Source organism: Pezoporus flaviventris, unplaced genomic scaffold, assembly GCF_033815535.1.
Source record: "Pezoporus flaviventris isolate CSIRO_AGI_PZ_B2104156 unplaced genomic scaffold, CSIRO_AGI_Pfla_v1 ptg000462l, whole genome shotgun sequence".
NCBI lineage: Eukaryota > Metazoa > Chordata > Aves > Psittaciformes > Psittacidae > Pezoporus > Pezoporus flaviventris.
The window spans coordinates 109,352-125,751 of NW_026893009.1; the positions used below are offsets into that span (position 1 = coordinate 109,352).

General features: G+C 41.8%; 1 protein-coding gene across 3 annotated transcripts in view; it reads left to right on the forward strand.

Moving 5' to 3' along the window:
- Positions 1–16,400, forward strand: part of LOC133263789 (mothers against decapentaplegic homolog 2) — a 41,842-nt gene that overhangs the window by 12,275 nt on the left and 13,167 nt on the right. For 2 of the 3 annotated variants that reach the window (XM_061443656.1, XM_061443658.1), the window contains exons 3-7: positions 7,499–7,588; positions 8,752–8,945; positions 9,447–9,581; positions 14,313–14,387; positions 15,942–15,995. In XM_061443656.1, coding sequence (XP_061299640.1) covers positions 7,499–7,588; positions 8,752–8,945; positions 9,447–9,581; positions 14,313–14,387; positions 15,942–15,995 — 548 coding nt within the window. The remainder of the gene's footprint in view (positions 1–7,498; positions 7,589–8,751; positions 8,946–9,446; positions 9,582–14,312; positions 14,388–15,941; positions 15,996–16,400) is intronic. The other variant, XM_061443657.1, reaches the window with a different exon arrangement.

Here is a 16,400-nt window from a genome sequence, read left to right on the forward strand (position 1 = left end):
GAAATACAGCTTGTCTGAGTAACTAATGTTGATGATCCATAATGAACATGGTACTTTCAGTTGTGGTAATTTCCAACTCTACAAGCTTCTATCCTTGTTGAAGTGTTGTGTTTATATTTCTAAAGATACTATGAGAAACTGCAAAGCAATATAACAATCAGACAAATGTTATTGGATATAATTAACAAATGAAAGCAGTGTAGGAATTCCAAGTTATCATTTCATTAATGCCATCTTAAATACAGACATCCATACCTGTCCTGGGTTCAGCAGTAGCAGTCATGTTTCTCCTCCTTGGTAGCTGGTGTAGTGCAGTGTTTTGACTTTCGGCTCGGGAACAGAGCTGATAGCGATGTTTTGGTTTGGCCAAGGACTTTGTGAGCCTCATGCTCTGCCAGGGAGGAGGGGAAGCCAGGAGGAAGCAGAGACAGGACACCTGACCCAAACTGACCAAAGAGGTATTCCATACCACAGCACGTCATGCCCAGGATGTAACTGGGAGTTAGCCGGAAGGGCTGGGAGACTGCAGGGTTGGAGGAGGTATCGGTCGGAGCTTGGTCGGGGTTGGGGGGCGAGTTATCGGTCGGCTGGTGCTGAGGTGTTGTATTCTCTTCCCTTGTTATTTCCTTTATCATTATTATCATTGATGGTAGCAGTAGTGATTTGTGTTATACCTTAGTTACTAAACTGTTCTTATCTCAACCCGTGGGAGTTGCATTCTTTTGATTCTCCTCTCCGTCCCTCCGAGAGCAGGGGGAGGGCAAGAAAGGGGGGGGGGAAGTGAGCGAACGAATTACCTGACTGGGTTTAAACCACGACAATACCCTCAGAGCTCTTGGGCCCATATGATGTCTTCTTTTTTTTCCTCTTTGGTTGGTTGGGGTTTCCCCCACTACCACCTAGCTAGCCCCTGGGGAGCTGCCATTGTGAATACCATTGTGTGCTTGTTGCTCTCAGTAGATGCATGGCATATAGAAGTCACTGGTTTCGATGTTTTGGGTATTTTTGATGGTGGTTTGGTTATTTTTTGTTGTGTTTTTTTTGTGTGTGTGTGATTGGGGGAGTAAATCTGTGTTGTGATTCTTCATCTCTCCAGTAAGACTGCTTCAAAGTTTGCAAGATACAAATTGCAGCTGCTGAAAGCTGTGATGTTATGTTTAGGGTAGGGAATTGTAGGACAAGTTTCTCAGGAAAGCTGTTAGCTCATGATTTTCTTAGGCTACTTTTGCATGCTCCCTGTCTTAAGTCTCTGAGCGTTAAGACCTGTGGCCAGCTCCCTGCTGACTCTTAAGCAAGGGCAAGGTGTACTGCATGCCTTTTATTTTGCAGTCCTGAACACCATCTCTGTGCTGCTTGCCCTCACCACTTAGAGCCTTACAAAGCTTGCAAGCTGCTCTCTACCTGACTTTGAACAGAGAATCCTTGATAGGATCTGCATCTGAACAGACCATATGGACAAAAAAGGAAAAATATTTCTGTTTGGTTTCTGTGTCATCCAGGATAAATTGGTCTTGCACATTGAGGTGCTGTCCTTCCAGCATCTCCTAGCATCAAGGGAAAGAATAAGGGTCACACTGTTGCTGGCTGCTTTATTTTGTTTGACAGCCCTGGGTTAGCATGTCAGGATTTGGGAGGAGGATAAAGTGCGTTGAAGAGGCCTATCTTATATCCGTATTTTTACCTTTGTAGTATATGGAAAGGACTGTCAAGTCAGAATATAAAAGTGGCTATACATGCTTTCATTTGGAACCCAGACTTAATGAAACCATTATCAGGCAGATCTTGTACAAACTGTCACCTGTGCCAAATACAGTACTGTATGTGAGCTAATAAACTCCTTAAACTGCTGTTTTTTGTTTCATTTATATTTACACCTAAGCCTTTAAAATCAGTTTTTCCTATGACTGTTGTCTTCAAAACACCCTCTCTGAGCTAGTACCAAAGGTTTGGTATATCTCCCTCCCAGCTGTTCTTCAATCTCAGTTGCATAAAGAAGAATATAACTGGTATGAGAGGAAGGATTCTGTTCTTTCCTCTGTCATCCATCAACTATTTGATCCTTTTCTCAAAGCTATGATTAGTGATGTGTAACAGAGACAGTCCAGGAAGTTCCTGCAGACCATTGAAGATAGTTTACATTGGTTTTTTTTTATGTAAATGGTGGAGGAGCTGATGAGGAAGGGTGTGTTGCCAGACCTTGTACTAACAAACCGGGAGGTACTGGTTGAAGATATAAAGGCTGGGGGCAGCCTTGGCTGTAGTAATCTTGAGATGGTGGAACTCAGGATCCTGTGTGGTGGAAGCAAAGCAATAAGTAGGACTAGAACCCTAAGCTTCCAAAAAGCTAACTTCAGCCTCTTCAAAGATCTACTTAGAAGAATCCCATGGTATAGGGCTCTAGAAGAGAAGGCAATTTAAGAGAGGTAGTCAATATTTAAACACTACTTCCTCCAAGACCAGTGTATCCCCATGGTGAAGTCTGACAAAGGGGGCAGGAGACTTTCATGGATGAGCAGAGAGCTGTCAGAAAATCCCATATGTAAGAGAAATTTATGGGATGTGGAAAAAGGGGCAAAGTGGGAGGACTATAGGAGTATTAGCAGGGTATGCAGGGATGTGACAAGGAAGGCCAAGGCCCATTTAGAATTCAGTCTGGTAAAGGACAACAAGAAGATCTGCTACAAGTATATCAGGAAGATAAGGGAAAATGTGGGGCCACTGCTGAATCAGATGGGTGTCCTGCTAACAGAAGACATGGAGAAGGTGGGATTACTGAATGCTGCCTTTGCCTCAGTCTTTATTTCTGAGGACAGCTCTCATGAATCCCAGACCTTGGAAGAGAAGTCCAGAGAAAGGAAGACTTCCCCTGGTGGTAGAGGGTTGGGTTAGGGATAGGCTAGATGGACTTAACAACCATAAATCCATGGGCACTGATGGGATGCACCCCCATGGATGCTGGGGGAGCTGGGAGATGTTGCTGCTCTGCTGCTCTCCATCATCTTTGAAAAATCATAGAAAACAGGGGAAGTCCCTGATGACTGGAAGAAGGCCAATGTTGCTTCCATCTTCAAAAAGTCCAACAAGGAGGACCCAGGAAATTACTGGCCAGTCAGCCTCACCTCCATCCCTGGAAAGGTGATGGAACAGGTCATTCTGGAGGTTGTCAGCAAGCATGTAGAGGAAAAAAACCTAATCAGGAGTACTCAGCATGGGTTCACCAAGGGCAAATCTTGCTTGACTGGTCTAATAGTCTTCCATGATGATATGGCAAGATGAGTTAAACAGGGGAGAGCAGTGGATGTTATCTGCCTTGATTCAGCAAGGCTTTTGGCACTGTTTCTCTTAACATCCTCATAGGTAACTTTAGGAAATGTGGGTTAGGTGAATGGACAGTGAGGTGAATCAAAAACTGGCTGAATGGTAAAGTTTGGAGGGCTGTGATCAGTGGAGTAGAATCCAGTTGGAGGCCTGTAGTCAGTGGTGTTCCCCAGGGATCAATACTGGTGACAGTTTTATTGAACTTGTTTATCAGTTACCTGGATGAAGGGGTAGAGTGTACCCCCAGCAAGTTTGCTGATGATAGGAAGCTGGGGGAGTGGCTGTGCTATTCAGCAGGACATTGACAAGCTTTAGAATTGTGCAGAAAGAAACCTAATGAAGGCAAGTATTGGGGTACTGCAGTTGGGGAGGAAGAACCCCAATTACAAGTACAGGTTGGGGGCTGACTTACTAGAGAGCAGTTCAGCTGACAAGGACCTGGGAGTATTGGTACATAAGCTGACTGAGGCAGCAGTGTGCATTTTCAGCCAGGAAGGCCAATAGTATCCTGGGATGCATCAGGAGGAGTGTGGCCAGCAGGTCAAGGGAGGTGATCCTCCCTCTCTACTCAACCCTGGTGAGCCTGCATCTGGGTTGGACTAGGTGATCTTCAGGGGTCCCTTCCCACCCTAAAAGTTCTGCAATTGCCTTCACAAAAGTGCGACTTCAGTTTTGCTATACCAGTCATGAACCAGAGCCTGTATCAGTATAGTGATGTTTGTTCTCTGTTGCTGTGTGGAGTCTTGGATCTAAGATTTTGCATAGCGGGCTTTACTAAAAAAGAAAAATTAGTGTGGAAGGTAAATCTTTTCAACCTGCAGATTTGAAGTTGTTTTTTTCAGGCAAATTTTACAGGAGCAGCAGTGAGCAATATTAAAGCATTGGTATTTGCCCATTCGTTATGAGGAAATGGGTTTCTGTAAATCTAGTAGCTGTTTCTTACTGCTCTAACTCAATTTTAGATAGTTTGTAGCTCTTGAAGCAAATTCTTTTCTGCCCCTTTTACAGAATACCATCACTCAAGGTAGTGACTCCTGTTAGGCTGGTATAACAGTGTTTGTGCCTGTGCTAAGTAACTTCTATAGTTCAAGTGAAAACCTGACCATCTTTTCTGTTACGCTTTTCTTTAGTCCTTGAGTGAAAACATGAATAAAAACAAGTACCTGGTTCACATCTGTGGGAAAGACTTTGCATGATAATTCTAGGTATGAAAAAGAACTTCTTTTTACCTCCTACTTCAAAACAGATAAATGGGGTACTATCATACCTTACTGAAATTGCTTTTCAGTCACAGCTCCAGCACTATAAATACCTCAGAAAACATAGGGGCAGACAAATTACATTCACTGGAAGAAAGCTCCATGATTATAAGATGCAGGAGTTACTGACTGAGCATAAACCATGACAAGAGGAAAGAGAAATGCTGAAGATTACCTTGAATGTGGACTTGCAAACTTGTTAATGGCTGTAGTATCTGAAAGATATGAAAGATTTATGAAAAATGTTTGGGGTTTGGTCTAATACTCCACAAGTAAGTTAAATGGCCAAGACCATTCCATAATGATTTCTGTGGAATAGGGGCTGTGTCATGTCCCAGATTTATGGTATGGAAAAGTCTTGGATTGCACAGGGTGAAATTAAGACACAAATGAGGTCAAATGCTTGGATAATGCAATTTGTTACCTAAAATTATTATAACCTACAAAAGAAGGAAAAGAGAAGGGGGGAGAAGGAAAGTATATTAATAGATTTGCAGAGAGAGAGAGGGAGTGAAATAGTTTACAAAGTTACCATCACAGATGTACAGTATGTGTCATCCAAATGGGTGGAAGAACTCTTCCAACTAGCCAGTGGATGTGCAGTCCTTTATACCATATTGTATCTGGATGTTGATCAGATAGCCATTACCCCAGCATCATGTAATCAGTCATGGGTTGCATCTGTGAATTGTGTGTCTGTCATGGTTTAAGCCCAGCTGGCAACCCAGAACCATGCAGCCATTCCCTTACTCCCCTTCTTTCTCCCCTCACTCCTGGAGGAATGGGGAGGAGACTGTAAAGAGTGTAACTCCCATGGGTTGAGACAAGAGCAGTCCAGTAACTAAGGTGTAACACAAACCACTGCTGCTACCACCAATGATAATAATGATAAAGGAAATAACAAGGGAAGAGAATACAACACCTCAGGACCAGCCGACCGATACCCAGCCTGACCTGAGCAGTGATCACAGCCTTCCGGCTAACTCCCAGTTACCTCCTGGGCATGACGTGTGGTATGGAATAGCTCTTTGGTCAGTTTGGGTCAGGTGTCCTGTCTCTGCTTCCTCCCAGCTTCCCCTCCTCCCTGGCAGAGCATGAGGCTCACAAAGTCCTTGGTCAGGGTAAACATCACTTAGCCACAACCGACAACATCGGCTTCACCAGCACTGTTCTCAGGCTGGAAGTCAAAACACAGCACTGCACCAGTTAACACAAAGGAAAAAACATGACTGCTACTGCTGAACCCAGGACAGGGGTCAGCTTACATGTGAAGAAGTGGCCAGCTATACAAAAAGGGTCCCTGGGGGTTGGGGATATTTTGGGGATTTCCAAAGCAGGACTTTTCAGGGAGGAACCAAAATGGGGCATTACCTCATGTGTCTTGCAACTGGTGTAAGACTCCCTTTTCCTAACAGTGGTGTTAACTCCCCTATTTTCAGGGTTATGCTCCCAGAACCCATGCCAAACAGTACTTTTCTATTTTTTGTGTGTTTTACTATGAATCACTATCTATTGTCACTGACACAGACGGCATAGGAAAGGAGGTATGTGGGACAGGCAAGAAGGGGACAATAAACATTCATTCCTTTCAGTAGGCCACGCTTATGTTTCATTAAAGTTGCTGTAGAATTGAGGTGGTTGTCAGCTCTGAATGTGGTTTTGAGTATGGTGCTGTGCTGTCTGGTCTTTTCTTTTATAGTACTAAGGCATTTCCCCTGTGTAGGGAGGAGAAATAAGACCTACCTCATGTCTCTTCCCTTAAGCACTCAATACAAATTTGTGAGTTTATCAGCTACATTTAGTAGTTGAAATTTGAATCACAACACCTATATTCAAAACCAGGAGATTTTTGATACTTGGATTCTTTCTGTTGCAGCTTTTCAGAGGGTATTAATTTTAAAGGTAATGTAGCAGCCAGTCCAACTTCAGGCATTGTAATTACAAAGTGGAGACATAAGTTACTTCTGAACCAAATTCTTTCTGAGGTGTGAAGTCTAGTTGTGCATTAAACAAAACTATCAATTTTCAGTGGTCATGGAGCAAGTTTATGAGCTTCATTTATGCTTCTTAATGTCTGCTGCCCATTTATAAGCCCATATTGATTTCTTGTTTTGCTTAAATCTGCTGTTCATTTTAGTTTGTGTCTTATGACTGAAGGCTCTTTTGTCTTTCCTGTTGTGATCTTGTCATTGAACAAGTTTGGAAAAGAATTGGTTCTCTCCTTTCCTCTGAATTTATTTGGGAACTGAAGTATTATTATTCTATAGTTAAGTCTTAAAATACTGTGCTGTAAAACTGTGTTAAACATTGTATGTTTTGCATACTGTGGAAAAGAATATTAAGTTCTTTAATCAAGGGGGAGTACAAAAAATAGAAGTATTAGCTACAGTGTGCTTTTTCTTCAGAGTCCAAATTTTTCTGTTTTGGGAAAAGCAGCAAGTTAGTATGTGCACAGAGAATGAGATTAATGCTTAAGTTAGTGGTACCTGAAAGTTAGATTGTGATGTTCAGTTTCAGATATACATGGCCTTTATTTGAAGATCCAGGGAAGCTTATTTAAAAAAAAAGAAAACACACCCAAACAACAAAGCCCAAAACTACCCTTTAAAATGGAATTTTAAGAGCTAGGCTGAGGAAGTTTTGCCTGTTTTAAGGAACATTACAACTGTATTGACTACTTTTAAACCAAAGAACTTGTTCATCTTTTAAAAGCATTATCATTTACCTTGAATCACATGTTCCATTTCCTTCATATAGAAAATATAGCATGAGATGTCAGTTTAAATGCAAGCCTAACAATGCTCTGTCTTCTATGTGAAAGGAAGCATTCTGTACATTTTTCCATGTTTGACATCATGGTGTTTTGAATAACCATGTTCCATATTCATATCAGTTTTTTTTTGTTTTCAATTTATGCACAGCACTTGCTCTGAAATTTGGGGACTGAGTACACCAAACACGATAGATCAGTGGGATACAGCAGGCCTTTACAGCTTCTGTGAACAAACCAGGTGAATATTCTGCCCTCTCTCGCATCATAGAAATCTTGTGGGAGGGATTCGCTTTGGAGGGTCTGTAATGGGATGATTTAGTTGTAAAATAAGACAAAAATGCTTCCTAAGCCTCTCATGGTACAGCATTTGAAAATACTTGATTGCCAGTGTAGAAATCCCTATGTTTTCAGCTGATGTTTTGACCAATGAAACTAATTCGTCAGTATTCCTTTTTCACACCAGTGCTCTTGGAAGAATGGAAAGATTTGTTGAATGCAAGCCCTAATGTGACCTGGTATTTATATCAACAAAGTTGGGAAACTTAGTTCTTTAGACCTAATCTTGCAAAGTGTTTAAACTGCTTTGTATGTCACAAGCTTTCAGTTAAATCTTGCTCTTTGGGTCAGATATGAGCTACTAAAGCATTGTTTGTAAGTTCTTCAGCAGTTAAGGATGGGCAAATTCTAAACAGGGTCTTTATTTTTTCATGTCACATTACTTGATCTGTGTATTGAGGTTTGTCTCCCATCCCATAACAATCATAAACATCTGTATTTGTGTAAGCATATGCAGTCTGTCTTAAAACTAGCAAAACATTTTCAGCTGGTAGCAAGGCAGATGAAGTCAAAAAGATAAACTGTACAGCCCTTACAAGATGTGCATTCATGCTTTTTGTGTTATACTGTCATGTGGATCACTTGGACAGCTGAGTGCTTATAGGCTTATTTGCAGTCCTGTAGGAATTCTTATACCTATATATATAGCTATATATATAGCTATAAAGCATCCATGCCACAGCAAAACCTTGAGGTTTAGCAGTGGAAGGGACTGTTAAGTGTGTGATCTATTTATTTACTTATTTAATCAACGGTCTTTTGCATTTAATAAAAGAATACACAATGAAAACATACTAAATACTTGGTTGGAGGTAGAGTGAGTGGCTTTTAATGAACCCATTGCCAATAATTTGAGCAGCTCAAAAATAACTTAGGAGTCCACTCAATAGCATCATTTTTATCACATTTGAAGTCTTTTAACAAAAGAATAAATGTCACTAGCAGTGTCAACCCACTGAATTCTGAGAATAAAGGAACTGCCCATCTTGTGTGTACACTGTTGCTTTGAGTGATTAAAAGACAGTATGTGGTTTCTAAATACTTCTCAACATCTTTCCTCTGTAGATCCCTCGATGGCCGTCTGCAGGTATCTCATCGTAAAGGATTACCGCATGTTATTTACTGTCGTTTGTGGCGCTGGCCAGATCTTCACAGCCACCATGAACTTAAAGCAATTGAAAACTGTGAATATGCTTTTAATCTTAAAAAGGATGAAGTATGTGTAAACCCTTATCACTACCAGAGAGTGGAGACACCAGGTAGGAAGGCTGCTTCTGCTAGCAGCATCTGTAAATTGCTTGTTCAGCATAATGTTTTAAATGAAAAATAGGGAAAGATGATTCTTTCTCTTGTCAGAAGTACAAGGTTCTTAGAGATGCAGGTTTTGAGAATACCATCCCCTGAAAGTTTGTAATAGTAAATTTAGTGAAAAATCTTTGCAAATGTTTTGCACACCTCTGATAAACAATTTCAATACTGCTAGCAGTTTCCAGCTAGCTAAATACCATTGGGACAACTGAAAAGGAGAATACAGATGACTTACGTTTGCTAACGTGGGAATAGTTTTACTCAGGAGGCACCTCATGAATCTCTTTCTTCCAGTAACTAGCAATACAACTGTAGTATTAGTGGTACTGAGATTCAGAAAATTTCAAAACATCTGAAGAAATTGTTAGGAGTTTTAGGTTGCTTTTTTCATTTTAGCTCACAAAGTGTGTATTTTAAGGGACTCACTAATGCTTTGATTTTTGTTTTTCCAGTCTTGCCTCCTGTACTAGTGCCGCGGCACACTGAGATTCTAACAGAACTTCCACCTCTGGATGACTACACCCATTCCATTCCTGAAAACACTAACTTTCCGGCTGGAATTGAACCACAGAGCAATTACATACCAGGTATTTTCTTAATTCCCACTGTAAACAGTGCATTTAACATTGTGCCACTGGAACAAAGATGGTAATTTCCTCTTAAGTGATCAAAATAATTGAAAGGTGCACCAATAAATTAAATCTAGTTGATTTCATGTATGGAAATATATGAACACAGTTGTTTGCGGAACATGATCCTCTGTGAAACCATATTGCTGTGGTCTTGCATTAGCTTACTTGGTTTTAATAGCCTATTTAAGATCCAGAATGGTAATGAGTACAAAGTAGACCTTGACCTTACAGTTTAAGCCTGTTTTACAATCATAGGGGTTGCCAAATGCTGTGTATTGGAGATTGAATAGTATGCTGCTGCTCAGTCTTGCCACATGTAGTATGTAGAGAAAACTTTAAGTTGCAAAGCAGTGACTTAATCAATTATGGACTACAGATCAAAACATTTTTTAAGGTCAGCTTTCTGTATTTGCTACTGTTGTGTACATACAGTTTTGTCTTTCTGGTATGAAAGAACAACCTAACAGTATTGAACTCCTAAAGAATTCCTCCTCCCCCTCTTTGCCTCTTCCCCACTTCAAAACAAATAGCAAGATTAATCTGTTGCAGTGCACCCAAAAGCCTGTACCCTCACTGAAACATAAAATCAGTGACCTTTTGTTTCCTACCCCAACTTTCTGTTTCCTGTCTCCTGTCTCTTCAGGAAGTTGCCTGGAATGAGAGAATTTAAGCTTTTTTACATAAATGTTTAATGCTCTACCCTGGGTTCAGCAGTAGCAGTCATGTTTTTTTTTTCCTTTGTGTTAGCTGGTGCAGTGCTGTCTTTTGACTTCCAGCCTGAGAACAGTGTTGGTGAAATCAATGTTTTCAGTTGTTGCTAAGTGATGTTTACCCTGACCAAGGACTTTGTGAGCCTCATGCTCTGCCAGGGAGGAGGGGAAGCCGGGAGGAAGCAGAGACAGGACACCTGACCCAAACTGACCAATGAGGTATTCCATACCACAGCACGTCATGGCCAGGATGTAACTGGGAGTTAGCCAGAAGGCTGTGATCACTGCCTGTTTCAGGCTGGGTATGGGTTGACAGGTGCTGAGGTGTTGTATTCTCTTCCCTTGTTATTCCCCTTATTGTTATTATTGGTGGTAGCAGTAAAGGTTTCGTGTTATACATTAGTTACTGGACCACTCTTGTCTCAACCCACTGGAGTTCTGTGTGGTTCTGAGTTACCAGCTGGGCCTTAACCATGACAAACATATTGCAGGTGTTCTGGAGCTTGCCCCTGTTCCAGTGCAGTCTGGATCAGTCCATGGCAAATGGTAGGGCTGTGTTTCCACCCCTGGGGCAGTCAGTTCCAAGTGAACTGGACACCCCTCCAAGTAAAAGCAAACTGTGGCCTGCACTCTGCTGCCAAAGGAATTGAGAAAAATGCATTGGCAATATCAATCGTGGCATACCACTTGGCTGCCTTTGACTCTAGTTCATACTGAAGTTCTAGCATGTCCGGTACGGCAGCACTCAACGGTGGTGTGACTTCATTCAGGCCACGATAGTCTACTGTTAGTCTCCATTCTCCATTAGACTTTCGCACTGGCCATATGGGGCTATTGAAGGGTGAGCGGGTCCTGCTGATCACCCCCTGACTCTCCAGTCTACGGATCAGCTGATGGATGGGAATCAGGGAGTCTCGGTTGGTGCGATATTGCCGCCGGTGCACCGTTGTGGTCGCAATTGGCACTTGTTGCTCTTCAACTTTCAGCAACCCCACAGCAGAGGGATCTTCTGAGAGACCAGGCAAGGTGGACAGCTGCTCAATTTCCTCAGTCTCCAAAGCAGCAATACCAAAAGCCCACCGGTACCCTTTTGGGTCTTTGAAGTACCCTCTCTTGAGGTAGTCTATGCCGAGGATGCATGGAGCCTCTGGACCAGTCACAATAGGGTGCTTTTGCCACTCCCTCCCAGTCAGGCTGATTTCAGCCTCCAGCACAGTCAACTCTTGGGATCCTCCTGTTACTCCAGAAATATAGATGGGTTCCACCCCTTGACAGCTTGATGGCATCAGGGTACACTGTGCACCGGTATCTACTAGAGCCTTATACTTCACAGTATCACAGTATGCTAGAGATTGGAAGGGACCTCGAAAGATCATCTAGTCCAATCCCCCTGCCGGAGCAGGAACACCTAGATAGTGTTACACAGGAATGCGTCCAGGCGGGTTTTGAATGTCTCCAGGGAAGGAGACTCCACAACCTCCCTGGGCAGCCTGTTCCAGTGTTCCGTCACCCTCACTGAGAAGAAGTTTCTTCTCAAGTTTAAGTGGAACCTCTTGTGTTCCACTTTGTACCCATTACCCCTTGTCCTATCATTGTTTGCCACTGAGTAGAGCCTGGCTCCGTCCTCGTGACACTCCCCCTTTATATATTTATAGACACTGATAAGGTCACCCCTCAGTCTCCTCTTCTCCAAACTATAGAGACCCAGCTCCCTCAGTCTTTCCTCATAAGGGAGATGCTCCACTCCCTTAATCATCTTCGTTGCCCTGCACTGGACTCTCTCCAGCAGCTCCCTGTCCTTCTTGAACTGAGAGGCCCAAGTGGGACTGATGTGGGACTGATGTGCCAGGCCATCTGATCCGCACAGTCCAGTAAATCCGATTGTCCCCTACCTCCACCTGGCTGGAGGCAGGGCCCCTCTAATAGCAATCATAAGATTTTTCACTCCCTTCTTGTACAAAGTGATTAGGACTCGTCTTCATAAGAGTTTGAGTAAAATGAGCTCTTGCACTCCGTCTGGGAATCTGCTCAGCAGAGACTGGAAGGATCAGCCTTGACTGTTGTTCTGCAATCTCTGCACCTGCTCTTCCAAAGCTGAAGTAGGTTTTTTATCCCACTTTCTCGTGTCTTCTCTGTGATCCTGCAGGTAAAACCATAGGGTGGCCCCTGTCTTATACCTCCTATATCCTGTCTCTTGGTTAATAAGGCACCTTCTGTTAGTAGGTGAGACATGGGTTGGTACATGTGGGGAGCTGGAAAGATTGTCTCTGTGGTGGTTTAAACCCAGCCAGACAGCTTGTTCACTCTCTCCCCCTTTCCTCCCTCTTTCTTGCCCTGCCCCTACTCCCGGGGGGACGGAGAGGAGAATCGAAAAGAATGCAACTCCCACGGGTTGAGATAAGAACAGTTTAGTAACTAAGGTATAACACAGATCACTACTGCTACCACCAGTGATAATAATGATAAAGGAAATAACAAGGGAAGAGAATACAACACCTCAGCACCAGCCGACCGATAACTCGCCCCCCAAGCCCGACCAAGCTCCAACCGATACCTCCTCCAACCCTGCAGTGCCCCAGCCCTTCCGGCTAACTCCCAGTTACATCCTGGGCATGACGTGCTGTGGTATGGAATACCTCTTTGGTCAGTTTGGGTCAGGTGTCCTGTCTCTGCTTCCTCCCGGCTTCCCCTCCTCCCTGGCAGAGCATGAGGCTCACAAAGTCCTTGGTCAGGGTAAACATCACTTAGCGACAACCGAAAACATTGATTTCACCAACACTGTTCTCAGGCTGGAAGTCAAAACACAGCACTGCACCAGCTACCATGAAGGAAAAAAAAAAAAACATGACTGCTACTGCTGAACCCAGGACATCTATGTATATATGTATGAGACAAAGTGATGGTATATTGAAAAAAATGTGGGATCTGAGCATGACATGCAAGGTATAGAATTAGGCATGGGTACTGTCTCTGCTGCTTGTGCCCCTCCTCACTGGCAGAGCATGAGACACTGTCAAGTCCTTGATCAGTGTGAGCACTGTTCAGCAACAACTAAGCCATTGGTGTGTGATCATCATTGTTCTCAGACTAAAGCACAGTACTGCACCAGCTACTAGGAAGGAAAAATAACTGTTACAGCCTTAAGCCAGGACACCTAAAGGGCAGTTGTTTAACTCATTATCTGGATTACAAGGTACGTTTTGAATGGAGACAAGGAACATCCATACTTTCCTGAGTTTTGAAGGTATTTCTTTGGAATTGGACACTGTTTCTAGTATCTGAATGCTTCACACTTGGTAGTAAGTTCACTTGGTCTTCAAAAATCCATCTTTAAAGAAAGCTGGGTAAAAGAATAGGTGATTATTTTAATATAGCTTGAAGGTAATAATGATAATAGAGCTTTTGCAGTGTAAACAGTTACATAATATAGTTGTTATTATTGAGTGAAATTAACTGCTGGGTATTGAAGAAAAATGGATTTGGGGACTAAATTGAAAAATAATATTTATATCCAGTAACTTGTGTAAGGTGTGGGAGGACATCTGATCTGATGGTTATACTACACAGACAGGTCTTTTTTTTTTGTTTTCCAAAAGTCACCAGATTATTTTTCATCTGTAATTCAAATAGATGTGAAAGCTGTTGATCAGAATTACAAAACTATTACTCATTGGAGTAAAAGTATTTTATCATAAATGGAACAAATGAGGATTGTCTGTTAATTATGTAATATTTCAGCAGTTGACTGGCAATGGAAGAGATGATACATATTGCATATACAGTAAGACAAGTAATGTGTTTGAAGTGCAACTGGAAGGAAAAAGGGATAGCAAAATGAAATTCTAATTCAGTATTCAGGTATCATATGGAGCTTGTGAAGACTGAAGGATGAAATCACCAAATGCTAAATCCTATACATTTCCCCAGCCATTAAACCAGTAGGTTGACTTTTTTATTTTTTTTTTTTTATTGACAGAAACACCACCTCCAGGATATATCAGTGAAGATGGAGAAACAAGTGACCAACAGTTGAACCAAAGCATGGATACAGGTAACATTTGTTTTTCATTACTTTCAGGGCTTCAGATTGCTAGTTGTGATCCTCTCTGCATAGTGGCATGAACTCAGCCTGAACAATGATGGCACTAGCCCTCTGTACATCCTTGTGTTTTCTGTTTAAAATATCCATTTCAATCTTTTCTGAACAAAATATTTTTTTCCTAGGGGAATGCTTTTAAAACATTTGTTGACATATTAAGTACACTTCATTTATTTCATAGCAAAAGCATACAGCTCTAAGTCTTCATTGTAAAGGCTTAAAACAGATTTTAATAGCAGACTGGTTTCAGTGTACCCCTAACTTTACTTTCTGGACATAAGTTCATTGAAGCAAAATATCTGTTGGCCTTAAACAAGTTACAGAAATACTGCATTTTGAGACCCTGTCACAACTGTTTTGGTTTTTATGACAAAGGGTCATGATCATGAGTATTCAGCATGGGTTCACCAAGGGGAAATCATGCTTGACTAATCTGATAGCCTTTTATGATGACATGGCAGAATGGGTCGACAAGGAAGGGGGTGGCAAAGCACTGGAACGGGCTGCTCAGTGGGGTCATGGAGTCTCCCTGTCTGGAGACATTCCAAACCTGCCTGGGCATGTTCCTGTTTAACCTGCTCTAGGTAACCTGCTCTAGGGTTGGACTAGGTGATCTCCAGGAGTCCCTTTCCACCCTAACAAGTCTATGATTCTGTGAGCTCTGACAACCTTATCACTTCTGCCATGTTTCAAATTAATTCTTGTATGGAAAGCTCTGTTGAAAGAGTACTTAGAGACATTAAGTACTTGTGCCTCTGTATGAAAGGATTTCTAGATAATCTGGTTGGCCTTAAATTTGGACAAAGACAGTTAATGTGCTGGATAAGAACCTCCTGCTATGTGCTGGACAATTTGAGTGTGCTTGATTAGCCTTTTCCAGTTAATTTGAAACAACTGTGCTAGTTTCTGTAAGAGCTACAACATTTTCCCACTATGTGACAATTGGTACTTTAATTAATAAATCTGGACATCAGTTGTAGGAATGCTTCTGTGTAAAGCTCCTCTGTATTTTGTGTTGGAGAGTTCATGGTTTTGAGTTTCTTCCTTCCTCCTTCCAGGAAAGAATAATTTCCTCAAATGAGGAAATCTAGCTTGTTCTTTTGTAGAGATAAGCCCTCTCCTTTGAAAACAGAGAGGCAGTATCTTTCTTGCTTTATCCACTTTATCTTAGCTTTTTTCTACTGAATTTGGGAAGTCACTACATTCTCACTGGAGAAGTGCATAAATAAAGATATGTTCACAGAGTGCATGAAGTGAACTCTGCCAAATACAACACTAAGATGTTAATTAAGTCTTTACATGGAGGGGTAGGTTCCCAGGAGTCTGCAAAATTAAATGTAATCTTAATTCAGAATAAGTATGTGACATGCTGGAAAACTGCTTGTAGGGTATCTGAGGTTTCTTATTCCAAAGAATTATAATGTAAAATTATAGATAATGGTTATACCTACCCATCTGGAATAACAAAAATCATTTGCTCTGAAATAATCTGTATTGCTTCAACAGGATCTCCAGCAGAGCTGTCTCCTAATAATCTCTCCCCAGTTAATCATAGCCTGGGTAAGCTGTAAATATTTTTAATTGTTTCTCTGTGTGTGATGACCCTCCTTTACATATGTAATTACATTAAAATTATAACGTACTTGAAAATAAGCATTGTATTGGCAGGAGATTATTGGGTTGGCTTCCTGATGATAAATATAATAAGGCTGGGTTAATAACAAATTATCTATTTCTGTAACTGTTGAGTTTCTAGCAAAGAGAAGGAATAATATGGTTGTGTATGCAAGGAGTAGCATTTATAAAATAACTAGTTTAAAGGATGTTAGACTATCCATAGTGCTGTCCAGACTGTTTCCCTTGTATGTGTGCTTGCTGCTCTTCTCATGTACTGTTTCACCTGTAACCACAACACAATTGTTGCTCCCATATTAGTTGCCCACCTGCTTTGATCAGGTATCATTG